The sequence below is a fragment of the Poecilia reticulata genome, linkage group LG18 (genome assembly GCF_000633615.1).
Source record: "Poecilia reticulata strain Guanapo linkage group LG18, Guppy_female_1.0+MT, whole genome shotgun sequence".
Classification (NCBI taxonomy): Eukaryota; Metazoa; Chordata; class Actinopteri; order Cyprinodontiformes; family Poeciliidae; genus Poecilia; species Poecilia reticulata.
Window position 1 is genome coordinate 14,310,721 of NC_024348.1, and position 15,037 is coordinate 14,325,757.

Genomic DNA, 15,037 nt, shown 5'->3' on the forward strand with positions numbered 1-15,037 from the left:
TTCACCAGGGTAAAATTTGAGTATAATAACATATTTATGAATTGGGGTGATCTTATATGGGCTAAATTTGGCTTAATCCTTAAAATTCCTTCCACTCCCTGTAGTGCACAGCATAAGTGACAGCAGAAGATGAATTTGAAGGTAGTACATTCTCCATGCGCGAATATATCTAATGTAAGCTGTATTTGTTTCACCCACTCAATTATTATATATTCCACTTTCCAGTGAGTCAGCCGATTTTAGTGCTGTTTGTTCAACTGTAACGTTTCATTGTCCTGTGGTTCATGAAAATTAGTATTCAGAGGTTGTTCACTTCATTGTCCAAAATAGACCACAGTGCTTGCTAGCATGTTAACGCATGCTAATTCAGGTTAACCCCCCCACAGCTGATTATTATGATTCTCGAACTAGTGTTTGAAACGGAAAAACAGATGATCACAAACTACCACAGCCAGAACTCCCTGGATGAACTATATTTTGGTGCTTAAACTGAGATCACCTCAGGACCCTTAACACTTTGCACTAAAGTACTAATTCCTTTCATAGGAGTTCTAAACATTTATACGGGGTTTCAAGCTGAAAGTACTCACTGGCATATCTGGTACCCACATCAATAGCTCAGACTTTCAGTCTTATGTCAAAAGATTTCATAACATTCCCAAAATCCTAAAGTCTGGAGAAAAAAAAAACGGATATGGAAAATGTGAAAATCTTGGAAGAGAAAATGTACCAATAAGCAAGGTTTGCACAGAAACGTTTGAATATTGAAATTGAACGAATGTATGGGTTGAAGAGGCAGGTAATGAAATTATGTAATCAAATCAAGGAGGAAATAAAGACAAGAATCTCAAACAAGAAACAAGTCCACGTGTGCTACAAGTGACTCCTGCAGGTTCACATCACTCAGTATTCAAACCCACAGGTCTCCCTTGAACTGCCTTATTGAACAGTAGATTTTCAAACAGAAAACAGTGGAGCGGTGAGGTAGCCTAGCAACATTGAAACCACAGCGAATGGCTGTGTGTGCCCACTACGAAGGAGCTCAGCAGCTGAAATGACAGCGCAGAGCAACCCCAGAGAGAGTGGGATGTGCTGGCCACCATGAAAATACAAATAGGGAAGTGCTTTGTGGCTGACATCTGTCTGCTGTTTGCAAATCTGCTGCACGTAAAGATGTGTTTTTTTTTTGTGTTTTTTTTTTCCTCTCGCATTCACCGCCGCCTCACTTTAAAACCCAACCACATTGGCACAACTGTGTTTTATTTTGTCATTATTTTGTTTTTTCTTTTTTTTTTTTGTCCTCCGTGTGGAAGATCCTCTGACTGTGAGAGAAAACTCCCAGGTGCCGAGAGAAAGAGGTACATCGACGTGAATGCCTCCAGGCTGTCAAAGTCCCTCGAGGGGCTTTAGTTTGAATGATCCAGCTGAGCAAATTTATTGGCATGAAAGCAGAGACTCCACTCTGTGACCATGGTAATATGGAAATATGCTCTTTTGATCAATAAGAGCCTATTTCTCGTGAGGATGGCTCGAAAGCCTGACATCTTTTCTTTTTTTTTAAAGAGCAGCGCAGGAACGGGATTCTGACGGAAAAGATTTCAGATTCCGTCTTGTTTTCAGATTAATTACTGCGCGCTAGCAGTTTTCTGCAGCAGCTGCACGTGAACTGTGTAAACAGGAGATAAGTACGGCAGCTAATTATCTCTATTGGTGGCCATTTTGCTGCAGTCGCTGGGGAGCTGCAAGATTATAGCTGCAAAACTGATCGAACACAAACAGGTTACAAATGAGCGCAACAACAAAACAAAAAAAAAAAAAAACGAACTTTGACTGAATCAATGAATGACACTGAAAGAACTCGTGGCAAAATAGCCTGGCTTGGAGCTCCAGTTATGGACTAAGAGTCCCAATCATTGTATTTGTGCAATGATATTTTAAATATTTTAACAGCTAAAAGTATTTGTTTCTGCTCCTCTCAAGCATTTCTAAAGCATCTGACACTGTACTTGATGAATAATAACTGGAAGCAGCACAGTGTAGGAGCAACAGACTCTAGATAGCAGATGATAAATGATTCATAGTTCTTTAAATATGTTCTATATGCCTATGTGTTGTACAGTGGATATTTACATAGAGATATATGGGAGGGGGGGGGGGGAGCTCTTTTTGAGCATCCAGCACTCTGTACATTTCTGTATATTGAAGTTAATCGTTTGAGATTTATGAAAGTAATGCGACTCTGTGTGTTCCAGCTTAATTTAAAAATAATCATTCCATCAGTAACGGAAACATTTCGGTCTCCTTGAACATTCTTATTTCAGTTAGCAGTAAATTGCAGAGTAGACGTATAGATAGCGAGACCAAGTGGGAAGAAAACAACAGAAGAAGCTTGGCAAATTCCTCGTATCTATATGTTCCTTATATATTTGAAGATAATTTGATGCAATCATCTTGCCATAACAATTTGGCCCCAGAATCTTACGCTTGACTATTTTTATTCCTGTTGAAACATCGACTATGTGGACGTTTTGTTCACTTGCTGGCTAATATGTCCCAGTGAGATGGTTTGTATTATTCAGCCTAAACAAGATACAGGACGTATAGCATTAGATTAACTCTGTATATATCGCCTATACGTTTGCTTTTTTTAAAAAACGAAATAAAAATTCTGTCTAAGCGATTGCAGTGACGTTCCTGTTCGTTTCACACCGGTCCTTTAATTGTTTTGATAGCTATTTGAAAAACATGATTTATTTTATTTTTTTAACTTTTCCCCCCCCACCCCTTCCACTCTCATCTTAACCTACGGAGCAGTGACACCTCGACTGGAACAAGTGCATAATTGCACATTTAAGTGCTCTACTTAATGTGCTCATTTTCAAGCTGTCAAGGTCATTCGCTGGAGTGCCATTAGCGGAGAGAGGGGCCCCTCTCTACCTGGAAACATGGCAGCCTCTTAGTGCCCAGTGCTTTAGAGGAGGAGGAGCGTGCCACGACGCAGCCAGAAGCCTCTCCGTTCGTTCTCGGTCGCGGGGAAATGTTCGGCCTACATACATGCGCTTCCGGTCCCTAATGTGTTTATGATATATGGCCCTCTTTCCTGACGGCCCACACGATATCTGGTAATCAAGCCAGATTGGTAATGACTCTCGCGTGTGTTAGAGTGGCGAGGAGCAGAGAGCAGGGGGGGAGCTGACACTGTGAACCCCCGATGGCCTTTCTGCTGGGTTTTCATGGCAACAGCTCGGGTCTTGAATAAGGCACAAGCGAACTGTTAGCAGAATGCTGATTTTTGGGGTCGACATCAGGTCCTGCTCAATGTCTGTCAGGAGGTGTTGATAAAATGTACATCCTTAACTCTTTTTTTTTTTTTTTCCTATCACCACATGAAATTGCTTTGGCCTTGAAAGTGAAAGAATATGTGTGCCACCGATGTTTTTATAGCAACCGTGTGGGTCAGGGTGATGCACATGAGAGAAATACTTGAAAGGTTGTTGTGAAAAACAAAACCTTTAACCTGTTTTCCGAACATATAACTGGCAGACCTACAGCAAGTACAGTACATTTATTTGGACGCCATTTTACAGTTCTCTACTCTATTGTTCAGAAAAGTGTAAAGGTAGAGAAATAGCAATCATAAATGCAGTGTTTGTGAATCTGAAAAAGAAAAGAAAAAAAAACAGCTCTGGCTGCATGTGCCCTTCACATGTTCCTGTGCGTATGAATTATTCATGAAGGTGCTGGGCACAGTGGGCGGCAGGAGGGCGAGAGCAGCATCGGCGCCTGGCACAGTAATGACATCACCCGGGCTCGTCTCAGAGCGCCACTCTCTGATTGGTGACCCGACGAGAGTGGCAGAGGTTCAGCCGTCCTCTGCACCGCTGGGGCTACGCGAACGGGCGTTTTCTGGGGTTTGACGAGAGGAGTGCGAGTTGGCTCGTTGAAATCATCCAGCAGCTCTAAAATGACTCTCTCTACCTTCCGGAACGTTGCCGTGTCTCATGTTGTAAATGATTAGCACATTAGCAGCCTAGTGAGCAGACTAACCTGCTGCACCAGACCCCTTGTTAGAGCAGTGAAAAGCATAGCTGTGAGGCCTAATTTATGGCTGCGCTGGCTAATGAGTCGATGCTATGGTGGGAAGGTGAAAGGAAAGAGCTTAGACTTTACACAGCCTAAAGAAGGTTTACATTACGTTTCAGAAGCTGCTACTGGAGAACAGTCGTCTGAGTATACTTAATTCAGTCAGTTTATTTTTTTTTTTTGTGCATATCCAATTAAATATTGGATGTGTACACCAATCTTCTTTGTTATGGGTAGCATGGGGCAGACAGTCCCTCGCGACTCAGTGAATCATACAGCATCAACTCGCTGCACCTGAGGATCTGGAGGTTGTTAAGGGGGCTTGCTGAAGTTTTGAGTAACAGGATGAGGAAGGAAAGGGACTTTGAATGTGACGCGGTTGTTGATGTCAGAAGAGGCTGGTCTGAGTATTACACAAACTGCTGATCTACTGGGATTTTCACACACCAAAAAAAAAAAGAGAAAACATCCAATTAGCAGCAGTCGGGTGGATGGAAATGCCCTGTTGATCTCAAAGGTCAGAGGAGAACGGGCAGAGTTGTTTGTGATAATAGAAGTGATTCAGTAGCTCATTACAACCAATGTATGGGGAATACCTTCACTGTACACACTCTGAAGTCGAACCTCGAAGCAGACAGCAGTCAGAACAACAAATAGTGCCTTGCTAGCCTGCTAAGAGCACAAAACCGTGGCTGCGGTTCACACAGTCTTGCAACAATTACTCAATAACAGATTCGAAAACAGTCCAATGACTTTGATTTCAGCTGAAGCATTCAAATTGTCAAAGTTCGGCAAGTACGACATAAAAGCCTGGATCCACCCTGCATTGTAATCAATAGTACAGGCTGGTGCTGGCACTGCAATCGTTAAGTATTGTATTCAACTCCAGCACTTTTAAATATGCCTGTTTTTACCTGGTTTTCCTGTGTTTCGGCACAATCGTAAACTTTTAAAACAACCGCAAATTATAATACTTAAATCAAACCGGGCAGAAACTCTACATCTGACGTATAATTTCTTTTTATTTAAGGCAGTACGCGTTCACACAAGCGTATATAACGGCGGTGCTTTTCTCAGTCTGAAGAAACAAGCTTCAGTGAGTTTACATCAGCTTAACAAACATCCCAGACATTACAGAAGGCAAACGAGCAGATTTATGCTGGGTTCATTTGAGGCCACCGTTATGTTTGCTTCTTCTACGAGTTCTGCTCCTCGTCTTTTTCTCAGGCGAACACCCGGAGACTCAAATCCCACAAACATCAACACAAGCAGAAATTTTGCCCTAGTTCCCCCAAAGCCCCCTCCCTCCTCAGCATCTTCAGGGTGTTTTAACACCAGAGCGGGGTTGTCCAAACGATAATTGCTTCTGAAAGGTTGATTTGTGGCTGTAGCAGAGGGGGCAGCTCTCCTTTCAGCATTGAGCGAGATTAGCAGTGGATCTCCAGGACTTATCACTCGAGGCGTTCGGATTAGCGCGACGATGAAGTTTAAAACAGAATCGGTGGTCACCATGGCGTTTTAAAGGAAGCGAGAGAAGCTTAAATCAGCTCAAGCTATTATTAGAAGAAGAGGAGCTAATCAGCTTTTTTAATGGTAATTACCCTTCATCAGGATTAGACTATTTCTTTTTTTTTTTTAGTTCTAAATCAGTGTTTAGACATTAAAAACAAAAAAAATGTAAATGAGACCTTTCACTTACAAACAGTATTTATCAGGATTTATTCATTTAACCCTGGAGGTAATACTGCAGATGCAACAAATTTAATGTTGTGATTTAATCACAACTCTATCTGCTTTTGTCAATCGAAATCACACCTTAGTAATTCAGAGGGAAACTAAATGACATTGGCTGCTTAATGTGCGTATTGGTCCTGTTTTTACTCAACGTATGGATAATAGGGTTAGCTGGTTGGATGTGATTCCTATTACAGGTTTAACTTTGACGGACGGTGCATTTCATGCCATTAAGGAAGGGCAGATAACAGAATGAATCTCCATCCAGATGTCTGTAAATAAGATTCTCTGTGTTTTACACCCCAAACAGTGAGTTTCTTTAATATTCGCCATCACTTAATCGTTAAAAAGAAAGACTGCATTCTGCAGCCTGCTTCTTTTTCCACATTGCAGGATGGACTAGAACAAGTTTCCCCAACTCAGTCTACAAAAATATAAAAAAATGTACATTTCCAAACAATTCTTCCCACCTGTTGTCTAATTTGTGTTTTTTCTACATTTCTTTTTTTATTTATCTTTCTTTCTTCTCTCTCTCTTCCTCCATCCCTTGTATCTCTCTGATCAAATGTCTTCTATAAACGCCAAAATGAACGTGCAGGTATTAGATTATTAGCTGAAACACAGCGAAGGACGCCTAAAAGACATCAACTCCTCAGCGACACTGGTTGTCTTTTTGCCGACTGAAACCGAGGTCGTTCGTCTGGCGTTTTATGGAGCGCAGACAAAACGTGGCCCTCGCCTGTTGTTCCGATAGAGATGTTTGGCATTAAGTGGGGTGACCGGACGGGGTGGGGTGGATGAGTCCCTGCAGACATGGGTGCAAATGAGAACATTCAGTCATTGGACCGGATGAGTTAAGGAATCTGATCCTGCTGCTACAAGTGCAGGCAAGCATGACTTGTGTCAGGGATGCAGCTTAGAGCCAAACTGTGACAAATTGGATGAGAAAATGAAGTTGTCACTGAACCCAGGGGGGGTCCATCGTGCAAAGCCAGGGGGGTTGGGGGGGGTTACATGGTCTGACAGAAGGTCAGACTACATAGTGATGATAGGCACCCTAATCTTATCCAATTAAGCCATAAGACCCCATGTATTCTTGTGTTGATGGTGTTAATAACTAGTAGAGAAAAAAGCAACTGCAGACTGACTTTAGAAAATGGCCTGCCAATACCAAGCCCAACTGGGTATTATTACAGGGAATGATCTATCGATAACTTCCCGTCTCATGAGTCCAAAAGACCGGTGTGTTGGCCACATCCCAGCGATAACTCAGCTCCTAATTGACAGCGTCCGCGCTTCCTCCCGGGGCACACAAGGCCCGGCAGAGCGAGAGCAGAGGCGAACGGAGGAAGGGTAACGGCGGCAAAGCTCGGGGAATGGTTGGACGAGGAGGCGCGAAGGTGACGCACAAGAGATCGCCAGCAACCAGCCTGAAAAGCCGGAGCGCCGGAGCTTTCTGCACTCACCTTGACAGCAATCCGTTTAAAAGCATCCCGGTGCTAACAGGGTGTTCAAACCCCAATCAGACATGCTGAAAGGGAAGAAAAGTCGACGCACTCGGACCCCACCGGCGTCCACTTCGTGTGAGCAATTCACCTCCAACTGACCAACTTGGGCTTTTTAAATAAGCTGTGCGCATCGTGAAGAGCACTGCAGCTACGTGGAAAACCCCAAAGACAGCTGTGGGTTTGTAAAAGCAAAGGAGTGTTTTGTTTTTATTTTTCCTAAAAGAGAACATCTTGTTTGGACTCATCAAGGTCAAATGAGTAGTAAATGATATTTCTGAAATCTTCCCAGGTACAACAAAGTAAAATCTGATCCTGACAGATATCAGCTTGAGCAAAATACTCAGAGTATGTCAATGGTATGAGCTGTACAGTATTTTACTGAAATTGTATGTAATATCAAAGCAAAAAATAATAATAATATATATATATATATATATATATATATCAGATTTTTTTTGTTTTTTATATTTTTTTTAAAGTGCAGCTTAAGATGAGCCTTTTTATTTAGTCTGTAAAATATTTGAATGAACATCAATAAAACAAGTGAAGTCATAATAGTTTACAAAGCAAATTGCCATTCCTAATATTAAAATCCCTGAAAACAGAGCGGATTTCGCTGCCTTATCCCCTCATGGAAGGGTCAGTGGAGGCACGTAGATCAGCTGTTGCAGCTTTGAGAAAGAACTGGCAACAGTGTGTACGGCACTTATGCAAATGAACAGTAAAGTTCTTCTAATATTTTCTTATAGCTCCTTATCCCAATGATTAATGGGCGGCTGGAAAAAGACGGCATAAATGTCTGTAAGAGTCAGACGAAGATTGATGTTATTCTTTGTGCTCTGCCTTCACTATTTCAGATAAAAAGTAGTCGCTATAGTTGAAATTGAGATTAGCACAACAAAAAGAAGAAAGAAAAAGTGCCCTACCAAAACTAAATCAGCCAAGCTGGCTGCAATTGTTACCTTAATTAAGATTGTGAGGCTTAGCAAGGAGATCAGAGAAAGTCAGAACACATAATGAAAGTGCATATGTCGACGCAACGTTGGACGGCTTTCACTGGCACCCTGGTCTGGTTTCCGTTCTTCCCTTGAAATATTTGGTGAGAGTATAATTAGCTAGCGATGGGCAGGCCCGCTCATCCGAGACTGGTATCGACGTGTCCCTCCTGTGTGTGGCTGCGCGCCGATCTAGCTCTGACAAAACAGTAATTAATATTTTCTCTCCATTGTCGAGCAAGAGAAGACGTTTGAGTAACAGTGCCAAAGAACGGCCCTGCCAAACTCGCCATCTTGCCAGTTTTTTTTTTATTATTATTATTATTATTATTATATTATTATTTTAGCTGAGAGAAAAGTGCTTTTCCATGTGCCAACTGAGTGATGTTTAAAAAAAAAACAAAAAGAGACTCTCTCACTTTCTCCCAAGTGTTCTTTAAAAAACCACAATAAAAGTCGTAAAAGATGCCCCAATGGACTTTTGCTCTGTCACTTTTTGCTCCAGGTTGTGGGGAATGTGGGCAGGACCAGCGAAGAACCGCTACAGTCAGATGGTGTATGAGAACGGAGAGCCGTGCTGGCAAGGAGGATCTCGCACTACCTCTGTAAGTAAAGATCAGCATGCAGCCCTGGCAAGCGGGCGCACTCAGACCTGGTCCACTCAATCCAACTTTATGTGCTGCGTTACTTCTGCTAATGTGAATCCCTGTGACATTTGGGGTCGTGCTTCGTTCACGCGCTCTCTTGTTTTACCTGCTTATTCATTAACTGGGACACAGATTGGATCAGATAAGACGATTAAATAGGTCACTAAAGTTCTCGGATCCAAACGTGGTTGAGAAGAAGTTGTTGTTTTTTTAAACAGGTCAAACAATTTACCGAAAAGCATAATAAGCTTTGGCGTTTATTTCTAATAAATCTTAAACTTGAGCACTAAACTTACTTTTCATGTCTTAACAAATAAAGCGAGAGGCACAAAGTGAGCATTAAAATAGCTGAGGTAAAATGTATCAGTGCCTGAGATGGTTGTATTAGTCAAGCTTTTCAATTCTTCTTGTACCAAAAATAAATAAATCTTACCAAGTTCCTGATATTAAAAATTCACTGTCCAAAAAAACAGAAATGGCAGGACGCTTACACAAACCTCCAAATTGTGCATACAGTGATCTGAGACGGGGAAGTGCTGAGTTAGCTAGGTGGTAGACGACATTCAAAAGAAGCTCCAGCGTCATATTTAGTGAAGCGACAAAGGAAGTGGAAAATAGTTTATACAGTTGCAACAAAAGAACAACTTCAAGCTTTGGAGCCTTTGTTCAGGAAGTGATTATACGCCTGTCTGGTAGCGTTGAAGAGAGTTTTTTGTAAATTATGGGAAAACATTGAGGTTCAGATGTGACTCTTAAGCAATGGCATTTTGACTGCAGCACCAAGAAGGAGGGTGGGGGAATAAAATATGCGAGCCCTTACCTTCACATAAAATGAGTTTTTCTAAGCTTGCTGTTATCCAGCGATGACAGTTTCTGGAGAACATAGTTTGATCTTAATCTGGAGTGAAAGGCTGAAGATTTTTTTTGTGGCTTACCTAATTTTATCATATCTAGCCAACATTCTCAGGAAGCAAATCAGAATAAATGTTAGATGATTAAATGTAGTAAAAAAAAAACAAAAAATAAAACGTAATTTTATATTTATTTATTTTCTTTAAGGGAGGCCAAACAAGCTGCTATGTAGATGTTCCGCAGCAGCATAACAAGTTATGGTGTTGATATCATCGCGACCGAAAGAGGAAAAAACCAGAACGCATCTTCTTCAGAACAAAACATAAACCAGGGTCGGATTTTGAATTTATTTTAATGAGGGAAAACTGGCAGTGAAGAATCCTGCTTCAACCACAGAGGTGAAAAAGGTTCAGTAATAAATGTTGCAAGGCTAAATCCCCTTTAAGCATGAACACACTTGAATTAACGATGCAAATGGGACATGTACTGCGGGAGATGGCTAAACACAACAATAACATGAACCTCATAACGCCACATTAATAAAGGGCAGTTAGGAGATTTCTCTGCTTTCTGCAAGGGTCTTGCTGCAAATCCAGCAATTAGCTCTTCATCAACCGTTTGAAAGGTTAACATTTTCATGGCTTCTTGCGTGGCCTCCACAAAAATCATCTTTTTTTTCTAATGCCGAATGATAAAAACGAACCTTTTTTTTTTATGATCAGCACCAGCGGTCCTCCGTTTGCATCCTCGTACATCTTTGTTTTTCCCACAAACACACTTACAGTCTCTTTTACTATACGCATTTGCATGGTTTCCTTCTTCTCCTTTTTTTTTCTTTGCCAGAATTTGCTCAATTAAATATGTAGCGCATTTAATGGTCTCTGCTTCTTTTCCTCCCTTGCCCCTCTTCAGATCAGATCCCAGTGAACGTCGTTTGTAAATGTATGTACTCTAACCATCCAGGGGCCCCCTTTGAAAAGACTAAATTGAATTCCTTTGATACGACCCCCTAACCGTGTGCAGGCAGCATAGATGAAGACTCGTCAGAACTTGACGCTCATTATATCTGAAATGTCGAAAGTTAGCCTTGGATGGTGCTCCCTCTCTCTCACTCGGATGAACTAACACTTTCTTTTTTGCACCCAAGTAGGGACCGGTGATGTATTGTTTTACTTGGGGTAATCCCAAATTCAAGCACTGTGCAGTTAATCTTACCAGGTCTGTGGGGAGGGAGGGAAGTCAACTGTTTAATTTATTAATTAAATTCTCAGGCCAGGGCTGCGACACGTGAGCACCGACTACAACAACCGCAGGTTGGTAACCAGCTGCTCTCACTGTGTGATAAATTGGGCCAGCGTACGTATGTTCTCGACGCTCATTATATCCGAAATAATTTATAGAGACGTTCTTGTGTCAAAAAAAAAAAAAATCAGATGTTCATATTCAAAAGAAGTAGCTGGTTGCTTTTCTTTGCCGTTTGAAATTCTTCCGTGCAAATTTGATCAATGCAAAACGGTAAAGTCACAATCTAAAATGTGTGGTGATAAAGGATTTAGCTGCAATATTAGTTTAGTCCGACCAGTTTGATAAAAGCAAAAAAGAAAAAAAAAATGTCTGCTTCGCTAAGCTGGGTAGTAGGTAATGCATTCTCCTCCTGTTCTTAAAATTTTGCGTTTTATATCTTTCTCCGTCAAAATCATACTCGCTACATAAATACATGATGATTGGCTATGCTAATTCTACCCTTAGCCTTAGCATGGCATGCTAAACTTAGCATGCTAAAGCTAGAATTAGTTCTGCGGTACTCAAATTCAATGACCTGTATTGTTATTTTAAGTTTTTGATGAAATCTGTGAATATGCAAGATCCCCCTCTAAAAATGCTTGGACTTATTTAATTGGTTTAATAGTTCAAACAACAATTGTACCTTAAGAAGCATTAATATGTAGCTGTGGAAACTGTCTTGGCACGGCCGCAGAAGCTAACATCCACAATCTTTTCTTTTGCTCTTGGGGAATTATATCAACTGCTGCACTGTTCAAATCAATATTAAGACACTTCTTATCCAAAAACAATCTGCTTTTCAAAACATGACATTCAGAAAACTATAAGGAGAAATACCTAAATTTGAAAAGGAAACATATTTCCTAACCTCAATAACCTCAAGATCGGTAATCCTGACAAGTTAGGATGATGTTTTCAGTACTGACCTAAATCATCATCATCATGATTTTTACTCTTAGTGGAGCTGCCTGGGGCAATGTTCAATACTCTAACACATATAACTCCTTATGAATCATAGCGACAACTAAGCAGCTCACAGATGTTTGCTAGTCAAACCATCTGTTTTGAATCAATGTTGTTTTTATGTTTTCATGTTCAATTGTTTACGACAAGTAAAGCAAACAGTGGGACTAAAATGGATGTTTTTCCCAAAAAAAACTATTTGAATGTTTTGTATGTCTGAGTCAGAACTCACATAAATTATGCACATTTTGTCTAACCAGGCAGAACAAAAACATTTAACATTTCTGTTGAACTAGATACTAGGTGACATAAAGGAAAAAAAAAAAAGTTTTTCGTTTTTATTCAAGAACTGAACAAAACTGAACCAGCAGCATGGTAATATCTGTCTGGTTCTTGCCTCAAATGGCAAAGAGAAGTGTCTGCCGAAGACTCAGGATGATACAAGGGCTTCCTAAACCAACGGCAAAAAAATATAAGTCATTCTTTGCTGTCTTGTGAAAGAGGTGAAACCGTTAGACCCATGGCGACTGTAATCACGTCACTTCCAGATCTGTTTGCTTGTGGGAAGACAGCAGTGATATTCCATTATCCCACAGTGATCCCCAAAGTACAGAGACAGCAGGAGGATGCACTCGTGTTGGTTGCAGGCACCGGAGCTGCCAGCATGCACTGTGAATATGTGAAATGCCCTGAAAGTCTTGTTTGCTTCCACCTTTTCCTAGCAGAATCGGGCAGCCGAGCGTCTTCGGTCGGCTCGCTCTGTGCGTTAAAACCGATAAAAGGCTCCCCGACTCGAGGAACGGCAGCTCTCGTCCCCACTTCACCTCGGATTCTCCTCCTCTGTGCTTTTCTAGGTCACTCTGACATGCGGAACGGAGACAGGCCTGCGATCGGTGAAGGAACCCAGCAAATGCCAGTACATCATGGACTTTGAGACTCCGGTGGCCTGTCAGCCGGTGCTGAAGCAGAGGGGCGTGCACAGCGAACTGTGACCTCCCCTTCCCTTTGCCGCCTTAGCCTGGAATAACTTGGACCCCTGCCCTTGTTGGCTTGCCCCACAGTGACAGGCCGGGGTCCTGAGGGTCCCCTCTGACATCTGTGTTGTCAGAACGTGTATACTTCCAAGCAAGTTTGACTGAGGTCAGAAAGTATTTTTTTTTTTTGTAGTGATGTTCCATGAACACTTTTATTGTGGTTTGCATAGACTGTTACTTTGCTATTTTATAACCATTCTGTGCTTCCATATAGCGATTACCGACACATTTCTGAGACAGAAACGTTTGTGAAATAGTTCGGTTTCATTACAAAACAGAGCAATATTACAATAAATGATTTCATAAAGTCAGGTTACTATTGTTGCGAACTTAACCGCCTACTTTCGACGGTGGCTTTGTCATTCTTCTGAATTGTAGAGTTCGCTTTATTATATAGCCTTTATTTAATATCAGAAGAAGAAATCTTGATATATCGTCATACATGTATAAATAAAAGTTATATTTAAAAATCACCAAAAAGACCAAAAGCAAAAAAAAAAAAAAAGTGATAATCAGCAGACAGAATGTTAATGTCAAGAGGTCAGTTTTTCTTTTCCCCGACTGAAATTTGTAGGATTTCCAGTCACTTTTAGTCAGTTTTAAAGTATCGATGCCAAAGTTTATGTTGAATCAGATGGGATGGCCGGATTGTAAATGTTAGATGTTTGGACAGGCGGCTGATGGATCATTTTAGCTCCAGCTTTGGTTTGTGTAATTCTGTTACCGCACATTTATTTAGGTCAAATCTCTTAATATTAAAAATGAAAGAAACTGTTTAATTCAACATTAATTTAATGTACCTCTCTGTGTCAAGAGCTGACGAATCTGGTTTATTTAGCAGTAAACAAGATTTTTTTGTCTTCAGAGGATCAAATATGTAAATCTGTTACTTATTTACATTTTCAAAGGGCCTGAAGGCTGAGATCCAGCAGGGAAGGTCAGAAAGTATTCAGGAACGCACAAAAACGTCAGTATGTCCATCAGATGGTAAAGTTGTTGCAGTACTTTCCACTTACACTTGGGAAATGAAATATTTGTAACTGTATATTATAGAAAGTGATTACGTTACACATAATTGCTGTATTAAAGTTTTATTTCTAAACAGTTTTTGTCCCTTTTCCATCGAATGTAAAATAATCTCACAGGGAGTTTTGAGTAGTTTACTTGTAAAAATGTACGTTTTCTGGAAATGTCACATGAGACGAAGAACTTGACTGGTAGGTTTGTAGTTTTCTCCAATTCAACAAAACACTTTTGGCTTGTTAGAGCAAAGCCTGTGAGAAAGGCCAACTCATCCAACACTGAGTTCACATGAGGTTCCTACAAAAATGCTCAAAAGTTTGTGTAGCTACTCGCCTTTGGGGAAGTGTTGTTAATTTTATTGCTCAGTGCTTTTACACGGACATGCCGGTTAAACTGTAAATGTAAAAACAAAACGTCAATATTCAATCAACACAAACTTAGACATAGATTTAGGAGCTTGGCTCACTTAACTAGCCGGTTATAAAGCAAAGTTTACTCTTAGAACACTTCAGTGCAGCAAACAGTTAGCATTTGGCTAATTAGCTCTAGCAAATTCACCAAGCGCCCGCTTAGAACAGATAACGAAAAACTCATCTCTCACAGCTTACAGCATTAATATAACTCACCACGTTGGGCAACATTCATGAACAGCAGTAAGATATGATTTTATGGGAGATTCAGCTTGTTTCAGCTAACGGCAGCCTAAAGCACACCTACTGGTCTGCCATAGACATAACATGAGAGTAGACCCCGCATTGGCTGCTCCGGCGCAGGAAATACGGCGGCCATCTTGGAGCTGTAGTCCCTCCTACTTTGCTCAATCAAAACAGCAGAAGAAGCCTCAGCACTGAGGGATATTGTTGTTCTGATCGATGGACCTAACAATAAAACAAATGCCCTCACAAGCAAATGTT

General features: G+C 41.0%; 1 protein-coding gene across 2 annotated transcripts in view; it reads left to right on the forward strand.

Moving 5' to 3' along the window:
• Positions 1-14,202, forward strand: part of LOC103480661 (glucosidase 2 subunit beta-like) — a 149,699-nt gene extending 135,497 nt beyond the window's left edge. For both annotated transcript variants that reach the window (XM_008435689.1, XM_008435690.2), the window contains 2 exons: positions 8,826-8,925; positions 12,921-14,202. In XM_008435689.1, the coding sequence (XP_008433911.1) occupies positions 8,826-8,925; positions 12,921-13,058 (238 nt within the window). In that variant the 3' untranslated portion in view covers positions 13,059-14,202. The remainder of the gene's footprint in view (positions 1-8,825; positions 8,926-12,920) is intronic.
• Positions 14,203-15,037: the final 835 nt, after the last annotated feature.